The sequence below is a fragment of the Acomys russatus genome, chromosome 7 (assembly GCF_903995435.1).
Source record: "Acomys russatus chromosome 7, mAcoRus1.1, whole genome shotgun sequence".
NCBI lineage: Eukaryota > Metazoa > Chordata > Mammalia > Rodentia > Muridae > Acomys > Acomys russatus.
Window position 1 is genome coordinate 13,379,058 of NC_067143.1, and position 27,313 is coordinate 13,406,370.

Genomic DNA, 27,313 nt, shown 5'->3' on the forward strand with positions numbered 1-27,313 from the left:
GAAGCTGGCATTTTTCCTCAGATGCAGAAAAAGGGAGACCTGCATAGACAGTTATCCCATTCATTGAAGGCAATAACACTTATTCGGATGACTGGAGGGCATTATATTTACAGGCAGTCTTGCAAGCCTTCATGCATTCCTATTTCTTAAAGCTATACATGTTTATATTTGCATGACAAATAAAATATTGTCATATGTGTCCCTCCTCCACTCACCTGCTTTATTACTTTTCTCTTGATTGCTATGTGTTTTATGTAAACAGATTTATCTCTCTTCAAGAGCACAATAGATATTTACATTGGAAGTATTTTATATGATGATATTTTTTATTTAGATCATGTCAGCAGGCAAGAGAGATTTCAGAATAAGACTGAGCTCAGCTCTTCTAAAATAAAGAAAAATTACAATTTTGAATGACAAGACAACTAAACACCCATACTAAAACATTTGGGGGTGGAAATAACATATGTTTAAGGTGATTAGACCTATGGCTAATTGTTTAGGACGCTACCATTCCCATGAAACTGGAATACAGAAACATTATCATCCTTGTTATCAAGTACATTAACAAGGTGGTTTTTTTATTTCTAAAGAATGGCAGACATCCCTTAAAGAGACATTGGACAAATCTACAATTGCAACTTTCCTACTTTGTTAGTCTCAAGCATCCAGTTCATGATTTGCTTCTTCCATGGTTTAGGTTTCTGCTCATTAGAAGAGCTGTCTTGTGACTCTTATCTATAGCAGTGGGCTGTACTGTGATACTATCTACATTCAAAGGCTGAAAGAAATTTATGGCTATATTACAAGCACATGTAAGTTGCAATGAAGCTGTGGCTGGGCACATTCACAACTACCTATGTATATGAAAATTTATGACAGAAAACTGTTGTCACTTTTTGGTTAAAAGAGTCAGCTATTTTGTCCAAGATCACAAAGCTAAGGCAAGATCTTTCTTTATTGAATACACATCTTTGTTTATCGCAAATAGATTCTCCTCTTATACAATATATCCTGACCGCAGTTCCTCCTCTGTCCATCCCCCCCCCCCGCAGTTCTCCCCACCTCCCCTCTCTCCCAGATCCACTCCCCTACTGTCCATTTCCCTTCAGAAAAGACAAGGCCTCCAAGAGAAAACAACAAAACAAGATATAATGAAAAAAGGCAAAAGCCCTCATGTCAAGGCTGGATAAGGCAACTAAAATCTGAAGAGCAGACAAAAAAAAAAAAAAAATCAGAAACAGACATGCTTCCCTTCACCATTTCTTCTGTGTATATGTTATGGCTGTTGGCTTGGTAGTTTTGTAGCATATATGTTTTCAAATAAGTAGTTGCTCTTGCTTTCATTGAAGAGACCTGTTATGAAGAAATGAAGAGATGTGATAGGATACAGAAATATGGGATAAAACCTTAATAAGAAAAAAAACAAATATTGCTATGTTAATCTCCTTGAGTAACACAACAACATATTACACACTGTGCAGCTTACGTGAGACGTATCTGCACAGCTGCAGGCTAGATTGCTCATTTTCAGGTTCTCCTTGACTTGGTTTTTGGAGAGCACATCCTCTGACCTGTTGATCTGGTGATGGTAGCTTCACATTGAGTGTTTGTGTGATATTTACTTTAAAAAAAAAAAAAGACAGAGAAACAGAGACAAACAGAGCACTTTATTTAATCCTAATTATATTCTCACCAAATAAAAAATTAAAGTTAACGAGACAGTCAGACATTAACACAGGAGATTGTGGAGATACAATTCAGTCCCTAAGAATTAGAAACATCTTGTAGGAGGATGTACACATTTAAGGAAGTTTTGAGATAGTCTTTACAAAGGTGTTTCAACCCAGGAGACTTTAGTCCCAATTTATTCCTATCATTCTGTTCTCTGCTTACACATCAAATGACTGTGTGACTTTGTATTTTAATATGAAAATTAAACTAGTAGGCTACATTCTTTTTCTTTTATTCTTTTGCAGTGGAGGACAAATGTGTAGAGTAGATTACAGGGTATACTGAAATGCACTGCCTTTCTTTCTTGTTACAGGCCCAGCAGCTCACTGAACTGGAACAAAAGTTAGCTGTAGCCAAAAATGAACTTGAGAAAGCAGCTCTTGACAGGGTAAGTTCACATCCAGAAGCCATCGCAACTTTGGTTTCAGCAACATAGGATGTGCTTGCTGCTGCCGGTCATTGTCCAGTGCAGTACTAGACACTCTGCACAGTAGCTGATTACAGAACTCCAGAACTCTCGATGTCTTCCTGGGACCTCGTGGTCTCCTCATTTTCTTCTGTCACAGTAAACTAATTAAACTCTATGAGTTTAGAAGTTCATTTTTATTTTATCTTACTGATACACTTATTCCATTGCACCATGGATAAATTTATTTAATGTGAAATCTGTGACATGCTGTGTCAACTCTGGATGAATGAGTACAAACAGTATAGAAGTAATCATTAACATTGAGTTGTTTAAAAACTGTGTTTTAAATGCCTATGCTTTAGAACTGTTCCTCACATAAGAGAATTTGGACATGTACACAGGGACATTACACATAGTAATAATTGTCAATAAGTGTCAATAAGAGAGAATGTAGAACTTCATATATTTTGTATAGTCATATTTTGAAATGCTAGTCCAAACACAAAAATTATTAATAAAATATCCTTTGTTTATAAGTAATAATTGCCAAAGCACATGAAATTAATTGAAAATAGATTAAGTAAAAGAATAAATATCAATATTTGGTTGTGATTGATTTCTGAGAAATATATGGTAGATGGCTACAAAGCACATTTTTATGTACCACATGTTTCAGCCTCTAGTTAATAGATACAGAGTAAGAATCTGTACATATAAATATTGCATGCATGTTATGCATGTAATATATATGTAGGCATAGACTTAGGTACATGGTGCCTGTATATTTATTTGTATTACAAATATTTTTCTATCTGTCTGTAATTTATGTAGAGTATAGTTGTATTAAGAAATTACAGAGATGCCCTTCCATATTCAATTCAGACTACTCTTAACCTCATACATTATATTATTTTCTGTATAGCACTATAATTCTCATAATCATCTTGGTTAAACTTAAAGTATTCACCTTCTCTCAAGAGCTTTCTCACATACTCTGGTGCCTCACATTTGACCATGTCCCCTGGAGGGGGAGACCTGGTGGCACTCAGAGGAAGGACAGCAAGTAGCCAAGAAGAGACTTGATACCCTATGAGAATATATAGGGGGACGTAATCCCCCTCAGGAACAGTCATAGGGGAGGGGAATAATGGGAAAATGGGGGGGGGGAGGAATGGGAGGATTCAAGGGATGGGATAAACATTGAGATGTAACAAGAATAAATTAATAAAAAAAAAATTCTATTAATAAAAAAAAAAAAAAAAGAAAAAAAAAAAAAAAAAAAAGAGCTGTTAATGCTGATTCCCATAGTATATGAATCATGTTATTGATAATGTTGAAGAGGGAGAACAGTGAGTTTATAGACTTGTATCTTCAATAATTCATTACATGAACTCAGAAAAATTGTAAAAGAAGGAAAGAAAGGAAGAAAAGAAGGTTGCCTTCTAATTACCAGTTTGCACTGTGGACGTTTCGCTGTGGAACAGGCTATGTAAGGCTGGTTCCGTTTGGACATTTTCAGGTTTCACACTTTAGAGAGCCTGCTGCTGTGTGCATATTTTGATACTGTGCCATACTCCTAGCATCACATGGTAGTTCAAAGACAAGGCTAAAGATCTAATGTTTAGGGATATGACGGTGTCTCTCATGAACATATTTCCTCACTTTGTTATGATTCAGTCATCTTCACAGTTGACATAGGGAGCATCTCAGGCATAGCATTGTGACTGTGTCACAATGGGGAAATTAAGGAGGACATATCCTGAATGTTAATGATATTCTTTTGAAAGATTTGGAGTTCTGAGACAAATTAAATATTCAGATAAGTAAGCAGATATCTCACCAACCTCAGTCCTCTGGCATGGTCACTTATTAATATTTAATAATTCAGTGTAGCCTGGCTTTTATTCTGTGGAGTAGATCAGGCATAATTCATTGGATGAACAATTTAGTAAGAAGGTTTCCCCAGTGATGCTTCCCCCTCATGCTCTAGCACAACTCATGCTCTGTCACCTTTTACAAAATACATGGGGACTGTCTGGCTTTGCTGGAATGAGCAAGCCAAGAGGAACATGCAATCCTCTCTGCCTTTGCTGCCACTGAAAAAAAAAAATTCTTACATCCCAAGAAGATACTGAGTCCTCAAGGTCCTAAGGAAATCTCCCAACTTCTAAGACTTTATCACATTTCTGTCTATTGAATTATTCTTTGTTATATATTCTCCCTGATCTGACACTATATAACTGGCCAATTTATCAATGGTTATGACGTTTTGAAAAAGTTTTTGTGAGATTCTATTATGTTGGATACTTCAGGTTTCAGAACATGTATGGCACATATTCTTTGTTCCCATATCAAATATAATGGACTCACCAGGAAATAATACATTCTGACACACAAGGCAATAGAATAATATAACATGGATTTGTGCATTACAAACACTTGTATATACCACCCAATCTCACATCCACATCACAGCGGGTTGGTTAGAAATAGGCTTATGGCACAGAACTCGGGGATACTGCAGAGCTGTTCTTCACCTTCAGTTCTGTTCATTTGTCTCACTATTCACCACTCTCACATGCACCCTTGTGCAGTGAGCCCACTCCCTGCTATAGCCTGTGCTAGTCTGGGCTTGAAAGTCTCTAGGAACAGTATTCGAGTGCTTAAGTGACCATTTATTGACTGGCTATATTCAAATCTTCCCAGTGTGATGCTTCATAGATGGCAGCCATACCACTTAGATTTTAAAGGTGACTTGAGTGTTATATGCATAAAAACTAGGCTTATGGACTATTGCCTGTCACATTGAAGATACCCAGAAAGCCTATCCATTAGTTTTATTAGTGAATGGGGTAAGATTGCTTTTCTTTGATGAAAATTTTGTCTTCAACCTTTATAATTCTGTCACCTCTTTTTTGGCACATAGAGCTATAAAAAGTATGTCACATTATTAGAGATTGGTTTTAACAAGTATCAAGCAAGATACATACAAAGTTTTAAAAGCCACAGCTCTAGATCCAGGTGGAAAGGCTATATCAATCTATAATGGGCAGAAACTACAGTTTAAAAGAATTGTTCTTCACAACTTTGTCACATTTATACGACACTTTTCTCACACCCATACATATTTACCTGTTAGATATGTTGTATCTCATGTTCAAATAACCTTAACTATCACATAAATATTGTGAGAACATCGTCAAGTTTCACCTTTGTCCTATATGTTCAGTTTATTTTACCAAAATAAACAAAAAAAAAATCTCAAGATTTACGAATCAATTCTGAGTCTCCAGAAAAACATTTATTTAGCTATACTGCAAGTATATTGAAAAGTGGAGCATTTTAGCTGGAGAATTTACAATGCCAACGGTGTATGGCAAAGCAACTGGAAAAAGTGGTTTGAAGTAAGGAAAGAAAGGATAAACAAAGACCTGTGTGAGAAGAGAATAATTATGTTTCCAGATCCAGAGGAAAGCATGCTGCACATGCCACACTGTGCTTCAGTAAAGGACATTTTGTCATAGCAAACTTCAAAGTAAATAGTTGCCTGAAGCTCCAGTATAGACAACCTTGCAAGTATGATGATGAGACAACGGACTGTACTGTAGGGTCACTGTTTGTCCCTGGACTTGTGTGAACACAACACTCAGAGTCAGAAACCAGATTGTTCAATTACTGGTATTTACTGGGGTGGTAGAAAGAGGATGACACTAATATAGTGACAAATGTCAGACCGTAGTCTCCGGCAGGCTCTATCTAGACTGTCAACAAAGAACTGTGCCAATATGTAAGACAAGAGATCCTGGTACAGACTATAGTCCAAGTAGACTATAAAACCCAGGAGGGATTTTAAGATCATTAAGAACAACTTGAAGCAAAGAGTACAGAGCACTCTCTACTTCCTCTGGGCTACTTAGAGATAGTTTGTGTGTGACTATACTAAGCTGAGGGTTTCCTGATATGGTCAGGGACTTCTGAGAGCATACATTTGACAAAGAATTTAAATTAAAATTGAATATAGGTGCGATGTCTGCCATAATACATCAAAACCTATTTTAAAATCTTCATTTGAAATTATTACTTCACGGACCTTCATTGCTTTCAGCATATGAACTAAGTTACTGCTCTGACCGAGAGATTTATTTATCAACTGGAAATGCACTTTAATCTCTCATGTGTTAGATGTATGACGTGAACAGTACAAAAAGAACAGAAAAGAATATATACAGGAAATAATGTTGCTTTCTGCAGGTTCACAGTATTGAAATCCTCCTTTATAAGCTTATGTCTATAGAACCACAGCCATCTCATGCTGATCAGTCAGTGAAATATCAAAATCCACATAATCTTTAACATGTCCACCACTGTACAAAAGTCTAAAGTCTAATGACCATCTTTCATTTTAAGATTTATTGTGTGTGGCACACTGTGTGTGGCAGTGGGGAGGGGATGAATTTTATACATAAGTACAGTGCTGCCAGAGGCCAGAAGGGGGTGTTGGATACCCTGATGCCAGAATTAAAATGCTTCTGAGCTTCCTGTATATATGTGACGGAAACCAAGCTCTTGTGCTCTACAAGACTGTTGAACCATCTTTCCATCCCCAAGACCATAAAAAAATGACTTGGAAATTTCCTGTGCTCAAGCATTCAATTTCAAAGGGCTTTGTACTGTTTCCCCTAGAACTTTCTAGGAGTGAGGGCTTAACCTAAATATACCTTCCTATTGTCCCCATGCAGTGTATGTAGTTTCACCTCAACAGTGCCCATCTCTTTAATATATGCAGTTTAGTGGTATCTGTCCCATGCCTACCACTTTAACCACACTCATATGCATTTTTTTCACTGAACTACTTATATGTCACATCCTTCTGCTGCATTTTCTCCTTTGAAAACCTATTAGAAACCTCACTAAACACAATGATGAAGCTCCTTTCCACAGCATGATTGTTAATTCATCCACATGCACATTTCATCAGAGTAGCAAAATATAGCCAGAGTATTTGTCAGGATGGTAGCATCTGTGACCAATGTCTGACATTGTCCTTGTCCACTAAGGTCTCCTGAGCTAAGATTCAGTGTCCTCATTTCTACTGGCACACTGGTCTTCCACAGCATCACCTGAAGTTTCATACTGTTTTATATCCTCTTACAGGCCAGTTCCAATGGCTTATAGACAACATGGTCAGGTCTATAGAAGCAGTAAACCCATATCTTGGTATACATTTTATGAATTAGTTATGTTTCTTATCAATACAATCAAATGACTGGTGAAAAGTAACTTAAAGATAGAAGGAGTTCATCTGGCTCGTGGTTTGAAGAGTTCCATGCATATCCAAACTTTTGGCAATGTGAAATGACATCATGTATATAAATATATTGGACCACATCTATGGCTTTCAGATGCAGTAGCAATAGCTTGATCACGTCTTGGGAGATTAGACAGCAGAAAGAGATGAAAGAAGTTAGTGGAAAGGAGGGAAGGAAGGGAATGGAGAGAGAGTGAGGGAGAGAGCAAGAACTATAGAGCAGGGAGGGAGGGAGAAAGAGAGAGAGACAGAGAGACAGTGAGAGACAGAGACAGAGAGAGACAGAGACAGAGAGAGACAGAGAGAGAGAGAGAGAGAGACAGAGAGAGAGAGAGGAGAGAGAGAGGAGAGCAGAGAGAGACAGAGAGAGAGAGAGAGAGAGAGAGAGAGAGAGAGAGAGAGAGACAGAGAGAGAGAGAGAGAGCACAGCCTATAAGTATGGTCATGCTATTTCTGCTTAAGGCCTGTCTCCCAGTGTCCCATTCCCTCATCCTAGGCTCCACAGCCTTCACTCTGCCACCACATGGGCACAAGGTGTTCAAGCATAGACCGTATTGTAGACACCACATAAAAACAAGACAAGAAATTTCATTTGACAACCAGTTTGTATTTGTATGGAACAAGTATTGGCTAAGACCAATGTGTGAAATGGTAATAAGGTAAAAACGTTAACCCTTCCTTCTCTTTCAGGAATCGCAGATGAAAGCAATGAAAGAGACCGTACAACTCTGCTTGTCGTCAGTTTTCCGTGATCAGCCTCCTCCTTTGAGTCTCATCTCATCAAATTCACCACAGATGTTACATCCATCCAGAACAATTGCTTCCAAAGTCCCAGAAACAAGGACAAAAAGCAAGGTACTTTTTAATTCATGTGCTACCAGTAATGACTATTAAAGTATTGTCTTTAATGTCCATTATGAATACTCATCACATTGAACCTAAGTCAGACACCAAACTCACAGATTGATTGATTAGGCAGCTCTCAACAGAGAGTAGCTCCATCTAAAATCCCAGAGAAGTCTTGCAGAAAGCAATGCTTCATTGTCAAATAGCTTGGTTCATAAGCATGAAATTATAATTGTTGATTTACAACAACAGAAATAGAAAAACAATGATTTTAAATAACTTTTAAAAAATATTCGTGTTACATTCTCATAAACAACACAGATATGAACCTTCTTTGGAGGCATAAGTAACATTCCTCGTAAAAACATGCATGTTAAAATTAAGTAAATATTTTTGGTTGTGAGCCTAGCCTTTAATGGCTGAGCCATCTCTGCAGCCCAATCTAAGAATGGAAAAAGAAACTGTGGTACATTTACACAATGGAATACTACTTAGCTATTAAAAACAAGAAAATCATGAAATTTGCAGGCAACTTCATAGAACTAGAAAAGATCATGCTGAGTGAGATAAACCAGACCCAGAAAGACAAACATGGTATATACTCATTTATAAGTGGATTTTAATGGTATAGTACAGGATAATCATGTTACAGTGCATAGACCAAAAGAAGATAAGTAACAACGACGACTCAAGGGAGGATGATTAAATCTCACCCAGAAGGGAAAGTAGAAGACAGAGGTAGTTTTTGAAGAGATGGAATGAGGTAGGAGAGGAAGCTCAGAGAGAAATGAGGGTGGAATCAGACCAGAAGAAAGCAGGTTGGGAGGGCAGAAGGCCTGCAGAAAAAAAAAGGAGACCCTGGACAGGGGAAATCTGAGTGACAAGCAGGAGACCTAAGTCAGGATAGGCTTCTGGGAGGATGTAAGGGAGACCTTAGCTGAGACCCCTGTTAGCAGGAACCATGGAGACCAAAGAGGATACCTTCTAACTAGAGCAGACTCTTAGTGAAGGGAGGAGAACACCAACCCACCCACAAAAACTTTGAGCCAAAACATACCCTGCCTACAAGATGTATAGGGATAAGGAGAGAGCAGGGGCAATGTCTAACCAATGCCTGGCCCAATCCAAAACCCACCCCATGAGAGAGAGAGAGCCAACCTCTGGTACAATTAATGATACTCTGCTATACTTGCAGACAGGAGCCTAACAGAGTTATTCTCTGCAAGGCTCCACACAGCAGTGGTTCAAAACAGAGCTGAGACTCAAAGCCAAACCTTGGGTAAAATGTAGGGAGTCTTGTGGGAAAGTTGGGGAGAAGTATAAAAGTACCCAGAGGTGACAGGAGCTCTTCAAGAAGACCATCAGAGCCAACTAAGTAGGGCCCAGAATGACTGGTGAAGTCTGAAGCATCAACCAAGGACCATGCATGCACTGGACCTAGGCCTCCTACACAGATATAGCAGAAGGGCAGCTCAGGCTTCATGTGGGTCCTCTAGTAAGGGTGCAGAGGCTGTCTCTGACATGGACTCTGTTGACTGCTTTTTGATGACTTCCCCTGGTGGGACTGCCTTGCCAGGCCACACGGGAAGAGGAAGAACCCGGTCCTGATGTGACTTAATGAACTGAGGTGGACTGGTTTCCCTAGTGCTACGTCTGTTGCAGAGACCAACCCTCGTCTGAAACAGATGACTTCCAGCACACTATGCCCTCAATTCTGTGATCATGTGGCTTTTGTCTCCAACTCAAATTACAATTGCTTAAATGAATTATTAGAGCTGGGATTTTTTACGACCTTGAATATATAGAGGAGATTACTGAGGGTTGCTTTTATTGATTTTCAAGTATTGAGTGTATGTCCTGTCATTGAAATTAATAAATATGTATTATCTCTCTTAGTTTAACACAGAAAAGAGCAGGGAGGATTTAAGCAAGCAGTTTGTAGATTCCTTATTTTTCAAAAACCAATAATAAAAAAATCCATTGTTTAAGATAAATTTCAATAAATCCAGACTAATGTAATAAGCAGTATTGTATTTTAGAGATTAGCATTAAAAGCTTGTCTAATGTTTATGCTTTGCCTATGTTCTTCATCATTTTAACAGTGGCAGAGATTGTGTTTTATGTGTGCTCAGGGCATAATCTCTATGCAGGAACCTAGAAGACAAAATTGTTCTAAGTCCTGAATCGTATAACATGATGTAGTATATACAAGAGAGTCATGAGAGAATTTTCTCTATAAAACAAAAGTAATGTGCTCTGTGTAAGAAGGTAGAGATTGAACACTGGTCCTTGCACAACCTAGGCTAGTGTTCTTCCATGGAGTACATTCGCAGCCTACACGTTGTTTGTTTGCTTTTTGTTTGTTTGCTTGTGTGTTTGAGGCTGGGTCTCACTACCTCGCCCTGGCTATCTTGAAACTCTCTTCATAGAACAGGTTGGCCTTAAATTCACAGAGATCTGTCAATCTCTTCCTCTGGAGTGCTGGGATTAAATATTTGGCCCATACATACTTTTTAAAATTATCACATTTAACCATTGTAACCATTAGAGAGAGAGAGTTCCTTGTATCCTGAGAGTGGTGTGCCTGAGAGAGCGTGGCCTGTCCCACGGTGTGGTGTGCCTGAGAGAGCGTGGCCTGTCCCACGGTGTGGTGTGCCTGAGAGAGCGTGGCCTGTCCCACGGTGTGGTGTGCCTGAGAGAGCGTGGCCTGTCCCACGGTGTGGTGTGCCTGAGAGAGCGTGGCCTGTCCCACGGTGTGGTGTGCCTGAGAGAGCGTGGCCTGTCCCACGGTGTGGTGTGCCTGAGAGAGCGTGGCCTGTCCCACGGTGTGGTGTGCCTGAGAGAGCATTGCCCACTACTCATTCTACTCGGTCTCTTGGGATGTGGGATAGCTACAGTAATATGAGAATTTAGACTCTGTCTTCCATGCTTCAGCATCAATTTTCACCAATTACATCTATTTTCATTTAGTATTTTTAACTTTACATTTTAAAAATAATGTACAAAGTAATATCTTTCATCTTCATGTTCTCATGCATAAAAGTCTTTGTACATTGTTAAATAATCACATACCATAACCCCCCTTTCCCTTTCCCTCCCCGTCAGTCATCCTTCTCCAAATAGCCTTTCCCCATTTATCCCCGTATTTATAAAAGTGTCCAATCATTTATCTATCTAGTTACCTACCATCTATCATCATCAGTCTTTGTTCTGTAAGTCACCTATGTAATCTATCTCTTTAGTCTAACACATCGTTATCACCTATCCAATATTTGAGAGAGAGAAAAAAATCTATTATTTTTCTTACTGTGTCTGTAATTATGTAACACAATGAATTTCAGTTTTACACATTTTTCTCGAGATTCCATAAACTGGTTTTCTGCCGTTTAGTGGCCCTCACTGTGTTTAGGTACCACATTTTCTTTTGATGTTCATCTGTGGGCTGGCATTTAAATTAGTTCCATATCTTGACTATTGTGATTAGTGCTACAGTGGATGCGATGTGCAAGCATCCATCCCTATAGTTTGCAGATTCTGTGTGTACATCCCCATGGTATGTGGATACTGTGCTTGCATCTTTATGGTATTTGGATACAGACTATTTTGGTTGTCTCAAGGAGAGTTGTTCTGGTTTCACCTTTATGAAGAATTTCCATTCTTATTTTCAGATATTGGCTGCACGTTTTATAGTCCCACAAGCAAGGAACAAAGGTTCTCTCTTCATATTCTTGCCAATGTTGGCTGTTTGATTCCTGTGTCACAGCCATTCCAACTGAGATGGACTCTCTGTGTGCCATTGATTTACATTCTCCAAGTGCTAAAGTTGTTGGACCTTTTAAAATATTTTGAGCATTTCTCTCTCTTTCTTTCTTTTATGAGAACTCTCTGTTTAATTAATTTAATTTTTAACATTAATTTTTGATTTTTTTTATATATTGTAGATTTTAATTCCTTGTTAAAGAAATAGCTACTCAGGACTTTCTCTCATTATGCCAACTGTCTCATCACTATGTTAATTTTTTTTCCTTTGCTGAACAGAAACATTTTAATTTCATGCAGTCTTATTCGTCAAGTATTAGCCTTACTTTCGACTGTTAGGTGTTCTTTCAGTCAGTATTTGCTTATGAATCTGTCTCAAGTGTTTTCCCATAACAGTTTCAAAGCATTAGGTCTTACACTAAGTTTATTGTTCCATTTGAACAGACTTGTATGTGGTGAGAGATAGGGATCTAACCTCATTCTTATACATGTTAATATCAGTTTTCTCAGCACAAGTTTTGAAAAGGCTGTATCTTCTCCAATGATGCTTTTGATATCTTTATTGAAAACAAACTGATTGTCACTATGTACATTTATGTGGGGGGAGGATCCTCTGTTCTTTTTAACTCTTCTACTTATTTGCTTTTGATGCCAGGACAGTGTTGGTTCAGTATTGTTTGGCCATTTGGAATAAATTGTACTCCAATATTAATTTGAAGGGTTTTCCCCTAGCTCTTAGAATAGTGTCACTACACATTTCATCAAAGTTGTATTGAACCATCAATCACTGCCATTTTCGGTAGCATGGCCATTTAAACAATATTAGTTCTGCTTGACACTTGTCCATGGGAGTGCTCTGCATTCTCTGGTGCCTCTGCAATACTTTCTTAAGTGCTGCACAGTTTCCATTTCATATGAGTTCTTTTTCCTCGGTTAAGGCTATGTTTTGCAGTTTTATTTTTCTCTTGAAACTAGTATATATGTGGTTCTCTTGCTGATTTCATCAGCAGCATTTGAAACCATCCTTAGTGGTGTTTCATACGACTTCTCCTGAAATTTGTGGAGCGTATCTAAAATAACATGTTTAAGGCCGTATGTAGAAGAAGACAAAAATCACTCAAATAGTAACATTTGATGTTACTTTGTTCCTTCTAGGAGGTTCATGATGTAAACATCATGCTTATTTCAGGGTGTGTGTGTGTGTGTGTGTGTGTGTGTGTGTGTGTGTGTGTGTGTGTGTGTACATGTGTGTTTTATGTGCATATATTGTATACATGTGATATATAAGTATATGTTTACATGTTTTAAAACCAAATGTTCGTTACACGAATACAGAATTATAAGTTTGCTCTCTCATCATTGTGCACTTACTTTCTTGGCTACTACAGCATGCCTACTACATGGGCCATCAGTCCCACAGCTCACACAGGCTCTACAATGTTCCTGTCGCCAGGTTCTCACGTGTGCATCCAGTTAGGCTTTCTTACCCTCCATCACTGCGTCCTCCATAGTCATTAAGGTCTCATTCTTTCTGACTTGAGTGCATTTTTTCCTAACTACTCGGGAAGATATTTTTATGCTGTGGCCTCTGAGGGCTTGTAGTTCATGCCTCGGCTGGAAAGTATGTGCTATCTTCCTTATCCTCAGGAAGGTGGCTGGGCTTATCCTCTTGGTCTACCCGGCATGGAGTCTTCAGAGAACTAACTTGAAATGGGATTGAATGTGTGTTTATCTTCCTACTTGACACATTTTTGGAAAATATGTCTCATTGAGTGTTGCATTCAATTAGATTGCCCTCTACATATGTGTGTGTGTGTGTGTGTGTGTGTTTTGGACTCTCGGGGTAACATTTGAAGGTACATGAATCTGCACAAGACAAATTATCAAGCTTCTTTACTTTAAATTTTAAATTTAATTTTAGTGTTTCGAATCCCATGGTCTAATTAGCTTTTATTAGGGAAAATATTAAGGATATTATTGGTTCTAAATGTGTCTGGGAGAATGTACTTGTCATGTCTTTGCTAAAGCATGTATTTTATAGAATGGTGTTTAAATAAATTGGTAAGTGCAAAAGGAACCACCATTTCCATTTTGTGCAAGCTAAACATAACTGGAGTGAAAAAAACAAACCAAGGAAGCCAGTTTCTTTGATCCTGTGGTAACTGACGGCAGCTTGACTATGGTGGCAAAAGGGACATTTGATTCCAATATGCTGATGGGGAGAACTGGTTTAAACTCATGACGAAATGTATTACTGAGGTATACTGTATGAACTCTTGACTCTAGTGGAAGATGCACATAGAGAAACCCAAGTTGGCACTCCAAGTATGCACACATAGATGGCATGAACAGTAAGAGGGGTTTTCCAGGGAAACCAGTTGGGATGCTTTCTACATGCTAATGCTTGGGTGTCTGTCATGTGCAAAGTGTGCCCCTGTGTTCCCTAACATCATGCTTTGATGGGGAGCAAAGGGAATGAATCTGAATTCACAGGTCGGATTTGACATCCTCACCATACATGAAAGTTTAATGTTGTCGGCGTAAGATATTAGCCAATGAGAGACAAAAGACAAGGGCCTCCTAGGACACACATGTGAGAAATGCTGCACGCATGCCTTTAGCAACCAAGTCAGAGCAGGCTTCTTGATGGTGAAATTATATCCCTTAAAAAATAAAAGAAATCATATCCCTTACTCTTTTCTTTTGCTGAGCTAAACTTCGCTTATTTTTGAACTAAGAAGCTTGGGTTTTTTTGTTTGTTTGTTTGTTTGTTTTGTTTTGTTTTTTTACAATGAAAACTGAGAATATGCGTCAGTGTGGACATGGAGAATGTAGAATGTTCCGGTGGTCTCCTGGGACTAGTATATAAACAAGTGGAAGTGTGACTGTGTAATCTGTGAATGTTATGCTCATCACTAGTAATCATGGCCTTCATTAGTTACTAATTATACCCTCACAATAAAGTAAGTTTTATTAAAGTCAATATTGTAACGAACAAAGGCTACAAAACAGTGAAAGTGAGTATCTTTTGTAGAAGCATATCTTTTGGTCCATGTAGTGAATATCTATCTTTATATACTACTATTTTGTTTCATGTCTTAGTTAATGATATCTCTGGGATAGACTGAAATTGGTAGCATTTACACTGCTAAAATTAGTAGACGCCATAAATCAGAACCTTACTAAGCCACAGAGGTAGAACACAGAATTATTGTTATGGATGTGTATATATGTGTACACAAGTGTGTGTATATCTGTGTGGGCAGTGCATTTGAAACATAAACATCACATTATCAGCAGCATAGTACATATAAGTACATTGGTTTTATGCTCTCCTTCTACTTACACGATAGAACTAAACATATAGCGATATGCTATATGTGTGTGTTTTTATGCATGTATGTACATCTGTATAGTATGTGTGTTTGCATGTGTATGGTGGATGTACATGTGCAGTATGTATGTGAATATGCAGGTTTTTCACCTGTGGAGGCCAGAGGAGAATGTGGATGTCTTTTCATATTGCTATCCAACTTATGGACTGGAAACAGAGTTTCTCAATCAACTTGAAGCTTGCTACTTTAATCAAAATGCTGGACATGGGAAACTCAAAATTCACCTGTTTCTGTTCCCCAGTGCTACTGGAGTATTATACATGTACAGTTATTGCCTGGCATTTTATATGAGTGCTCAAAATTCAAGTTCAAATTATCGCACTTATAATGCAAGCCCTCTTATCCATTCAACGATGTACTACTTTGGTGTATAAAATTCCATAATGGAGAAATAAAAATCTATATTATCAATCAGGCTTATTAAAAACTCATTTTTGCTGCTTTCTAGTTAATAATGTTATCAAGTTACTTCTCCTTTTTCAAAACCCCCTTCTGTATCTTCTTATCTATAAAATGCAAGTAAAATCGCCATCTTTGTGAAGCTGTTATGAAAATGCAAAAAATTTGCCACGTAGTCGTATGCATCCCTTGGAACATGGACAATAAAAATGTGAAATAAAAAGTCTAATACCTGGAATCCAGAATCCCACTATGAGCATATTTTTAAAAATATATTTAGGGCTGGAAGAGGACTTGGCCACTGATAGGAGTCACTGCTCTTGCAGGGCACCTGAATTCAGTTTCCAGAAGCCATGTCAGGCTCACAAGCAATTTTACCTCAGAGGGATCTTATACCTCTGATGATATCCTCACAAGTGTGCCATTCTCTCTAAGAGAAACATACACATTAATAAAAAATACAATTTATTTAAACAATAATGTTCTTAGGAAGATACCAGTGATTTTTCAACATAGCCCTATCATTCCTTAACTGCCCCACTGTAAGAACACAATGTAGCGACTCACAGAAATATAGCATCACTTTTAGCATGAAAGTGAAACAAAAATAAGAAAACGCATTTACCATCAGGGTCACCATAGCAATGCTATAAACAACAATGAAGAGAAAAAAAATACAGATATACTAGACTAAGAAAGTGCTGAAATTGCCTTATGCAGACCCAAGGTTTTACTCCATCCCAGAATATATAATCTTGTCAATCTTGCTCTTTCTGCAATACAGCTCACTATCTTAGTTTCTGCTATAATTACATGGGTAAAGGTCACAGTCGTGAGAGCTCCATAAATGCAACAGGATGGCATGCTAATTTTTTAAAGTTTTTTTTTTTTTTAAATACCAAAGTCATTTATGGCAGCAAGCTCCAGGGATCTAATCAGGAGTTTTCCTGCATCTGAGTTAAAATAGTATACTTCTTAGTGCCTAGCATCTTAGTGGATGTGGGTTTTTATTACCTTCCTATCTTCCAAAATTCTTTGCAAAGCAGTTCTTAAGACCTATCAGGACAGTGCACCTGCAGTCACCACAGCCCATGCTTCTCATATTAGATTGTATTTTCAAATTATTGGGTGTTTCAAAAATGCCCTATCGACTATCAACACTCTTTTTTTTTTTAGTATTTTTTTATTAATTTATTCATATCCCATCTCGATTGTTAGCCCTTCCCCTGTTTCCTCCCATTCTTCCCTCCCTCCCATTTCTCCCCTTCTCCCCTCCCCTATGTCTGTGATTGAGGGAGACCTCCTCCCCCTATATATGCTCACAGAATATCAAGTCTCTTCTTGGTAACTTGCTATCCTTCTTCTGAGTGCCACCAGGTCTCCCCATCCGGGGGACATGGTCAGAAAAGGGGCACCAGAGTTCGTGTGAGAGTCAGATCTCACTCTCCACTCAACGGTGGAGAGTATCATGTTCGTCGGCTAGGTCTTGATAGGGGTTCAAAGCTTACTGCCTATATTCTCCTTGGCAACACTCTTAATTCAGATGGAATTGAGGACATAGGCATGTTCAGGGGTCACTCAAAGTGCCTACCTTACAGTCCATACTGAAAATAATTAAAATACTGCACGCAGAATTGAGAAAGGATACAATGCCTTGCAAGCATTCTTCTTATCATCCTCTGCTGATAGAGGAAATTTCTCATTTGACCATATCAGAAGGGTATGTTTTAGACATTTTTCTTCCTATATGATTGCTTATCAGCTAACTGCTTAGCTACCTACCACCTTCCATACTACAAACACATATAAAATAGTCTATATACACATTTACTGTGAGTATAAAATAAGTAAATAAATATTCATATTTTTATGAAATACATCACAATGATATATGAGACCTGAGAAAATTTAGATTATATTTTCAGCATATGAGGTTATAATGCTGTGTTTGATGGCTGCCACTGGATCTGTCCCTTTTCTGACAATACATATATATTAGTACATACAATGTGTTACAATAGGAGCTACTAGGGCTCTTGGAATAGCTCAATTGTAGAGAATATGCCTAAAATGTTCAAAGCCATATGTTTAGTCCACACTACCACAAAAGATGGTTATATATAAATAAATATGTACATACAATAAATTATAGAATATACTTGAAATAGTAGATGTAAAGCGAGCCCTTTGTGGCAACTTATTTGTGATATAGGTACAAATGTTTGCTCTTAGAAATAGCACAAGATTAAATGTTTATAAACATTCATTCTTGGTACAAAATGTGAGGAGAGATATGAATCTTGACTGCTTGGAAGTCCTCAAATGTTTCAGGGAGAGTTTTTTAGTAACTGAAGGATATATGTCATTTAATCTTTCTAAAATTAAAGTAAATTGGAGCAAATTATTATTGATGAGAATATTGGCTTCAGTAATTATCAGAAGTTGCATTAAACACCTTGTTATCATGTGCAAAGAAAATAGTGTCTACTTTACTTTCTATTTTTAATATTTCTTCTTCTTTAATCTGTTTATTATTTGATATTTTATCCATGCATAAAGTATATTACCACACCCCTGACCTCTTCCAACTTTCCATGGATGCCACAAAAATACATGGCCTCCTAACTTCATGCTTTCATTTTGTAAAGGTATCTCAAGTCTAGTTAATGCTACCAGTATACACAGAATTGTGGGCCACCCACTGGGCCTTAGACACCTTGCTAGTAGTCAGAACTATCAGTGAAAATTATCTGCTCTCAGCTGTCCAGCTTGTTGGGAGGTGGGGGTCATGAGACCGTTGCCATCATCATCTATGGACTGTTATAACACTGACCAGGAAGCCTGTTAGAATCTGCAGTTAAATGTTACAAACTAACTGCCAGGTGTCATGCTTGAAAGAGCCAATCTGGAGTTGAGCAAACCAATTAAATACTGTTTTGCTCCAGTTTCTCAATGCACAGGCTCCTTCAGCAATTAGGCCCCAGACTGTGGTCATTCTTCATGAATAGGGCTCTGAGCACAAAGCAATGCACCTAATAAACCCATGTGCATGTCTGCTAATTTAGCACAATGAGCCAGATATGCAGTATTCTAGTGTTTCAAGATATAGAATCTAAAACGGAGATTCTGAGACAGTGCTATGCAACGTTAATGATTTGTGAGAGGTGAGTTTCTCAACTAATTTCTCGATATCCTATGAGCATATACAGGGGGAGGAGGTCCTCCTCAGTCACAGACAGGGGAGGGGAGTAGAGGAGGAAGCGGGAGGGAGGGAGGAATGGGAGGATACAAAGGGATGGGATAACAATTGAGATGTAATATGAATAAATTAATAATAAAAAAGAAGAAAATAATAATTTCTCACTCGTAGCATGAAACTACATTGTTTTCCACATGAAAAAAATTCTTATGAGAATTAACTGAATGGTACAGTTTTCAGATGCATTTTTGGTGTGTGTGGAAGCATGGGTAATAGGCACTCGTGTGTGTGTTTGTGTGTGTGTGTGTGTTTGTGTGTGTGTGTGTGTGTTTGTGTGTGTGTGTGTGTGTGTGTGTGTGTGTTCATGCTATGAAGTGAATATAGAAAACAAAAGGCAACACCCAGGAGTCTGTTCTCTGTTTCCACTATGGGCACCAGGGATTGGACTTAGCTTCTGGGCTTGCTCTTTTACAAACTGGGTATTTAGCCAGCCCCTGACTTATTTGGTCCACTAGATATTGTTATACAACAATTTCTGAAGAAATGTCCCTCAAAGAACTCTAAACAGAATCTGACAAAAAAAATAATAATAATTTAGCGGCTCGGGATGGGGCTGCATACCTGCTATCTCAGTTCACTTGGGAGACTGAGGCAGTAGGATTTTAATCTCTATACATGCTTGACCTATGCAACATGTAATAGGTCATCCAGGTAACTTAATAAGACCCTGACTCAAAAATGAAAAGAAAGAACTATTAAAAGGGGCCCTGGATCTACCACAGTGCTAAGGTACTGGCCTAGCAGAGGCAAAGCCTTGCGTACAATTTCCTGTAGAAATGAAGGAAAAGAGAAAGTTTGCTGAAAATAAATAGATTCTTGCACAAGACCTGATTAGGGAATTTTCACGTTTATTAGCTACCTTTGCACTGTCATTGGCTGTAAATTCTGTGAAGACTGTTAAAAGTAGGACTTTGCTTTCTATCACTATATGGACGGAATTTCCACCCACGGTTTTTGAGGAACCATGGGTGACATTATTGAGCTCCCTACAAGGCTGGCCTCAGGCTTTCCTATGATCTGTGCGTCCTCGTTTTGTCGTCTTTCCTTTATGGTCTCAGAGCTACCTAACTTTAGAAATTATTTACAGCAGCCACATTCCAAGGGCGAACATTTCACTTCCGGGACACCGTAGGTCATGCTGTTTTGGATAATAAAATATAAGCATATAATTTCAAATTTATGACATTCTGTGCATATAGTGGGGAAAAAAGCTTGGATAAATGCAATATAGAGATAGAAAGATAGCACAATGCAAAATATGAGCCTTTTCACTGAACCTATTAGTGACAGCTTGACAGAACACAATCAGAAGAGGCAATTTGCAGTCACTCATATGTGAATTGATGGTTTCCTGTTCCCATTATCTTTCAGGCATAAGTAGGTAATTTCTTTATGATTCTATCATGTAGCTAATTAAATTGATTATGAAAATATGTTTCTTGATGACTGGTTTTACTCAGGTCTGTATACCAATTACCTAGGAGACTGCTGGAAACAGTGTGTCTCAAGAGGAATATTTTATAAATACGCAAATGGTGAGATGAAAGAGAAGTAAAACTAAAAAAAAAAAACCTCATTCACCACACCACCCTTCATGACTTCATCTCATATGTCAGCATAATTCCATAAAGTAGATCGGGGATACTTGGAGAATGCAGTCAGATACGTCACAAACGTACTTCAGACTGTCAGCTTTCTTGAAAGCGAAAGCTTCCTTTCTGGCATGTTAGCATCATACTTTGTTGTGAACATTCATGTCTCATAAGTGCTTTCCTGAAATTGTTGAATAACAATGACAGATTTTATTTACATAGTTCTTTATGGATACAATCACAAGCCATCTTATTTTATTGTTACAATAATTATAACAAATTTAATTTAAGCAGTTCTCCTCTTATAAAAATTGAGCTTAACCCCAATATTCTGATGATGAATATAACAGCCAGCCAAATTGCCTAGCACCAAGCCAGAGGATCCAAGCTTCTGCTGTCTATGGGCTATGTTTGGGCCTCTCCAAATATGGGCTGTGTATGTGGGTTATTTGAAGAGATTTCTTGAGTCACACATTGCATACACAAACACTAGTGCATTGCAGTGAAGCATTGCAGTGATTCGGAAAATTGCATTAATAATCACTTTTCATTTTGGAAACACATTTGGATCATTTAAAATAATGATTAAATTCAATACAATATGAAATTTGTAAGCCATCTTTCACTTTCAAATTCTGGCACAACTTTTCTTTTTGATACCATAAATGACTTGATAATACAAATTTTATCGTTTGCATCCATGTTGCCATTTTATATCCTCAACACTTTTAAGGAATTGCTAGGACTGGCAAATATGCAATCCTCTGCCCCTCATGAATTCACAGGCTTGAAGACTCTGCCCATGATGTTATCAGTTTTTAAACACTCTACAAATAAATCCCTTCACTGTGGTGTGCAGTGATACATCATTAAGCATGAGTGTAAGGTGACCATAGCATTATTCTGCTAACTTCACAAGTTCCTCTTTATACGTATATTTCAATGACTGCATAGACGTCTTTATTATTTTGATATGCACACACAATGTTTTCCCACAGTTTTCCATCTCACACAATTTCTCTATTCTGAGTACATCTATGACTGTTCTGACATGTTATCAATAGAAAAATGTATAGAAGATACTATATAAACAAAGCAATGAAGTGTAGGATTCTTGGTGAAAAAAAGATTCTTGGTGAAATGTTACTTACAAATAAGTTGTTTCCATCTCTAATTCTGTAACATACTTTTCGAGGTTGGAAACTATAATGAAAAGCAATCCGCTATGAAAAAGTAAGTGTACAAACCAATCCAGTGTAAGGGCAGCAAGAGGATGAGGAAACAAGAGATGGTAATAGGATGAGTAAGTTCAAAACACGTTACATACATGTATGAAAATGGAAATGGAAAGCTTGACTCATCGAAGCAAGATGGTTTAATAAAATGTAATAATAGACTATACATCAGCAGGGCAGTGTCTCACAGGGGATTTTTTTGGGAGGGAACTATTGGAAGGTCTAGTAAAATTAAAGGATGCTGGTGAGATGTGCAAAGAGCAATTGGACCTGAATCTGATTCCCTATCTAACATGTAAAAGCTAGGATTGGTCATCTCTATTATAACATCACACATTTGGATTTGGGGATGGGATGATGATGGGGCTACTTGGTGCCAGCCTAGACCCACGTACATCGAGAGATAGGGTACCAAATGAATAAGGTTAAAAGTTGTAGAGCATCCATTGTTCACCTCTGGCCTCCACATGTATACATACTTCCATCCTTCACATGCACATATACCACACACGGAGATTCTACACACACACACACACACACACACACACACACACACGGTAATTTAAAATGAATAAGCATTAAAAGTGCTCATTTATTATGTAGACAACAAATTTCACTTAAATTGTGCATGTGCATGATGATGGTGTTAAAATGCCTCTCCAAATAAACTGTTACAAAAATAGTAAATTAAGTTCCAATATTATTTATGAATGAAGTTGTCACAACTTAGAACACTATCATTTCAGTAAAAGTAAAAGTCTGGTGATTGTCATTGTTTCTTGCAAATTAAAAAATTTTCATGAATATCATTACCGGAAACAAATGAGATGAAACTTATAGAATATGGAATTATAGACCATGTTTCTGTTTTCTTTATATATTATGATACATATATCTTCAAAATTATTTTCTAAAAGTCTTTAGTTAATAATCCTATGGAAGAAAGGCTCTTTCTATATAGAATGAACTGAAACCAATTTTATCTTATAATTGATAAATTTGGTAATATTATCTTTTGAAATGAAATGAAGTAATATCAACAAACAATTGATAATGTAAACATTTCACTGACTATGGGTACATCTGTAGATTGTTATCCTACATGTCCATAATATAGATTTTAGGATTACATTATTAATTGAATAATCACTGACTTTCTGTCATGAGACTATATTACAGTGCTTAAATTATTTAATTTAATCACTGCTTGGAACTTCTCAAAAAACCTTCAGATTTCCCACCTAATAAAAATGCCAGATTAGCCAGATTATTTCACAGCAAAATATAACTGAAAGTTTGATAGTCAGATAATAAAAATGATTTATAACATTGTCTGTGGAGTTGCATATTGTTTTTGAAGCTATTGGCAGTGTTTGAAGCACTCATAAAACTTGCTAGATTCTGAGAAAGATGTAGAAAGTATGTCATGATAGAACGATTATGAAAACATGAAGCTATATTTTAAGCCATGATGCCTCGAAAAATATTAGATAGAGACTGAGGACAATTTTAACTTACTTACCCAAAGATTATTGAATGAGAGGGAACAATGAATCCACTTAGTCTATTTATTTATAAAATGAGTGGGTATGGCTATTTCCAAGTTTACTTACCTTGACATTTTTGACAGAAGTGTGGGTCAGAATAATATCAGTGGAAACTATTGATTGGCTTCAATGAACTAACTGGCTTTTGTAGTAATATGAGAGTCAGTAGCTCATGCTCCAAGGTGACGATGAAATAAGTTGTTCTGTCTTATAGACTTCCCTGACTGCAAGTTCTTCATGTTTTCAGAAAGTTTTGCAACTATATAGAAATCATAAATTTTCATTATTTTTTCTACCATTCATTTGTAAAAATTTAAATTGAGCTGTTTCATTCAGTTCTTTAATATGAGTTAACTTGAATCAAGTCAAATTATTCCAAATTTCAAAACCTTAAATTTCTCATGATACAGAATATGTATAATTTACATTGATAATAGGCTGTGGAAATATTTATTATTTTGGTCAATTGCAAATTGAATGAGTAATTGAACGATGAATACTAAGACAAAGTCTGTACAACTATCCATATATTGGATCAGTCAAAAGACAGAATATAATAGAATTATTAATGTACCAGTGGATAGGAATATATGGCACAAAGGAAAAAAAGTCATATTAATGCAATTAGTGGTATAATCATCTAACCAAATAGTTCACTAAAGTGGAGAAAAGAAAGCATGGAAGAAAGTCAGTGTTTCTCAAATCCTTCCAGATGTTTTATTGCATCTGTAATATTTTCAACCTTGCTCCAATTACTGGTGAATTTCTTTTCTTCTATAGGCTCATCTCAATGTCAACCCATCTTTGACATTTTTTTAAAGTTTCTATTGCATTAACAAATTTCTACTGTGCTTAGTTGATATTCTGTAGTGAGTTCAACCTTGGAACACTGCCCTGAATTTATCAGCTAGGCAGTGACTACCTCATAAATAAATATTTGACAAGTTTACATTTCATCCCAAACACACAGTAAATAGACTTTCATTAAATACACAGTTGGTGGTGGGTGACTTGAAATTCACTAGTTAGACTGATGAAATGGTCTGGGATGTGGTAAGAAAAAATAAAGACAATAAACCTAAAATTTGTCATCAATTCAACCCCGCCCCCTGTGTGTGTGTGTGTGTGTGTGTGTGTGTGTGTGTGTGTGTGTGTGTGTGAAGAAATGGTTGGATCCCCTGTTCAGATGTAGATACTGGACAGTTTATTCTCCATGGGAGGGGGGAAAGGGGGAGGAACTGCCTCTGACAAGAACCCTTGTGCCCTTGATTTGTTCACTGACCCTTAGGGGAAAGACCCTGTGGGAACACAGAGGAAGGGGACTCAGGTTATCCAGAGGAGACCTGATAGGCTGTGGTCAGATTGTGAGGGAAGAGGACTCCACCTGTCAGAGGTCTAGGGGAGAGGAATAGAGTGGAAAAGGGAGGGAGGGTGGGAACAGGAAGATAAGAGCAAGGGGATTACAATCTGGATGTAATGTGAATAAATTATAATAATTTTTTTAAATAAGAAAAAAAAGAAATGGTTAGGTTCTGTTTACTATGTTTTGCTTAAGATAACACACTTCAAATGTGATAGGATGATGGGACTTAACTATTTTTCCATAAATGTATTAATTAAATATGCTAAAGGGTAATGTTAAATCCCATTAGACAAACATCTAGGTTGTTTGTGCTTACATTTATTCAAGAAACCCAGATCAGGAAGTGCCATACAGAGATCAATCAAATATTTGCTACATGAGTGAATGTATTAAAAAGGAAAGTAATATCTACTGCCACATGACAGCATCTATTTTACATAAACATATTCCAAATTAAACAACATGAATGAATTTTTTCTACTATACACTCTAAAACTTTTTTGAGGTATAAATGTTTCTAAGGCAATATAGCTGAGACACTAGTCTCTGTGTTTGGTTTCCTTCTTATTGAACTCGTGTGTTGTTGATGGTACTCAAAACAAATGTCACTTAAGGTTTTCTTCAAATGCATATACTCTTGTATTTTCAGCTATTTTTTCAGAAATATTTAACCAAAAATATTTGAAAATATATGGCATGATTTAAATCTTTGATTTTCTACCATTTCAGGGCAAACAATGTATATTACATGATAGCTAACTAATTTTTGTGACTAAATAAATCCTTTATACTATTAACTGATAATGAATACGAATCTCTGCAAGTTCAGACTCTTGCTAAGAAGTGAAATCTATTCTTCTGGTTTATGGGTTCTCAGCCTACAACACTGTAATCTTTCCTCAGGCTGTGCTCTATTGGCTCATCTACCAGAGCACGTATATAGTATAGGATGGAAGACAAAGCAATTCCAATGGGTGTTTTCATTGGCCTTTGCATTGCTAAGAATGAATAAGCTTTGAGGAAAAACAAACAGAGCTAAACAGTTAGAATTTAAACAGTCGCGACCAATACCCTTTCTATTTCCTAAGGATTGCATTGTTAAGGATCTGTGAGAATCTTTTTCTTGGCAAATACATCCAGGAAAAGACCATCAATCTTTATTTTGTCTTATGCTAGTAGCTTCTTTTGTTTTGGCATCTCCTGGCTGATATTAGACACACATGTTACATGTCATGATTATTTATGTGAATATGTATGCATATATGTGTATATATGTGCTTAGGGTGTGTGTGTGTGTGTGTGTGTGTGTGTGTGTGTGTGTGTGTGTGTGTGCATGAATACATTTTCCTCGCGAAATGAGCCTTTACCAGTACACAACATACTTTTTTTTTTTCTAATGTCTCTTGTTCTGATAACTGAAATTGAAGCTGGAGTAGCTTTACTCTTACATTTTTCAAAACTTCAGCTCCTCAGTCTCCCCCAATAACCACGGGTCTGCACAACTTCTGTGTCCACCTCTCAGGAAGCTGTCCTCCTCACTGTTCAATTTTAGTTCCTAAAGAGCATCCTTTCATATTTTTCCATTGCTTAATCTTAGGCAAGAAATCTGATTGCCTCTTTCAATTATCATATGCTCATTCAAATATATATAAACTATAGAAAATATCTGCTTTACATGGAGATATATTTCAGTGATGAAAATTCTTGACTAAGTGAATCACAAGGTGTGTTTTCAATCTTCAGATACCCCTAATAAAAAACAAATATCAATGAAAGAAGCAAAAGAAAGATAATCTACTAAAATTACAAGATTTCCACATATATAATGTGTATGCTAATAATGCACAGAACTAGTTCAGCTTTATAAACTATTCTAGATTTTTTAATATAATTGTAGCCTAAAAAAAGATTTCGTATCATACTTTATAATATAACCCCTTTAATGGAGGCATTCAAAATGCTTAGCATGGATTTTGATGATTTTTTTTAAATAATTGCAATTTGACCTTTTTCATTAGAGAAGCCATAGCCTTGGATGATTTATTGAAATTTTATATTATTTTGTCTTGCAAAAAATCATGAAATATATTGAAAGCTAAGAAAATGAGTCTCTCACATAGAATTCAGGTGGCTTTTTAAACTATGGCTTCCAGTTGTTGCTATAAGAAATTCTCACTCTCGTGCCCCTTATTTGGCCATGTCCCCTTGATGGGGAGGCCTGATGGCACTCGGAGGAAGGATAGCAGGCTACCAAGAAAAAACGTGATACCCTAGCATCATATTCAAGGGGAGGAGGTCCCCCTCATTCACAGTCATAGGGAAGGGGAATGGGGTGAAAGCGGGAGGGAGGGAGGAATGGGAAGATGCACGGGACGGGATAGCAATTGAAATGTAATATGAATGATTTTATTTTTAAATTTAAAAAAACATTAAAAAAAATTGTAAAACTAAAAAACAAAAAATCTCA

General features: G+C 37.1%; 1 protein-coding gene across 8 annotated transcripts in view; it reads left to right on the forward strand.

The window, feature by feature from the left end:
• The window catches only part of Luzp2 (leucine zipper protein 2), a 463,171-nt gene that overhangs the window by 410,439 nt on the left and 25,419 nt on the right, over positions 1 to 27,313 (forward strand). For all 8 annotated transcript variants that reach the window (XM_051148629.1, XM_051148628.1, XM_051148627.1 and 5 more), the window contains exons 8-9: positions 2,048 to 2,122; positions 8,142 to 8,306. In XM_051148629.1, the coding sequence (XP_051004586.1) occupies positions 2,048 to 2,122; positions 8,142 to 8,306 (240 nt within the window). The remainder of the gene's footprint in view (positions 1 to 2,047; positions 2,123 to 8,141; positions 8,307 to 27,313) is intronic.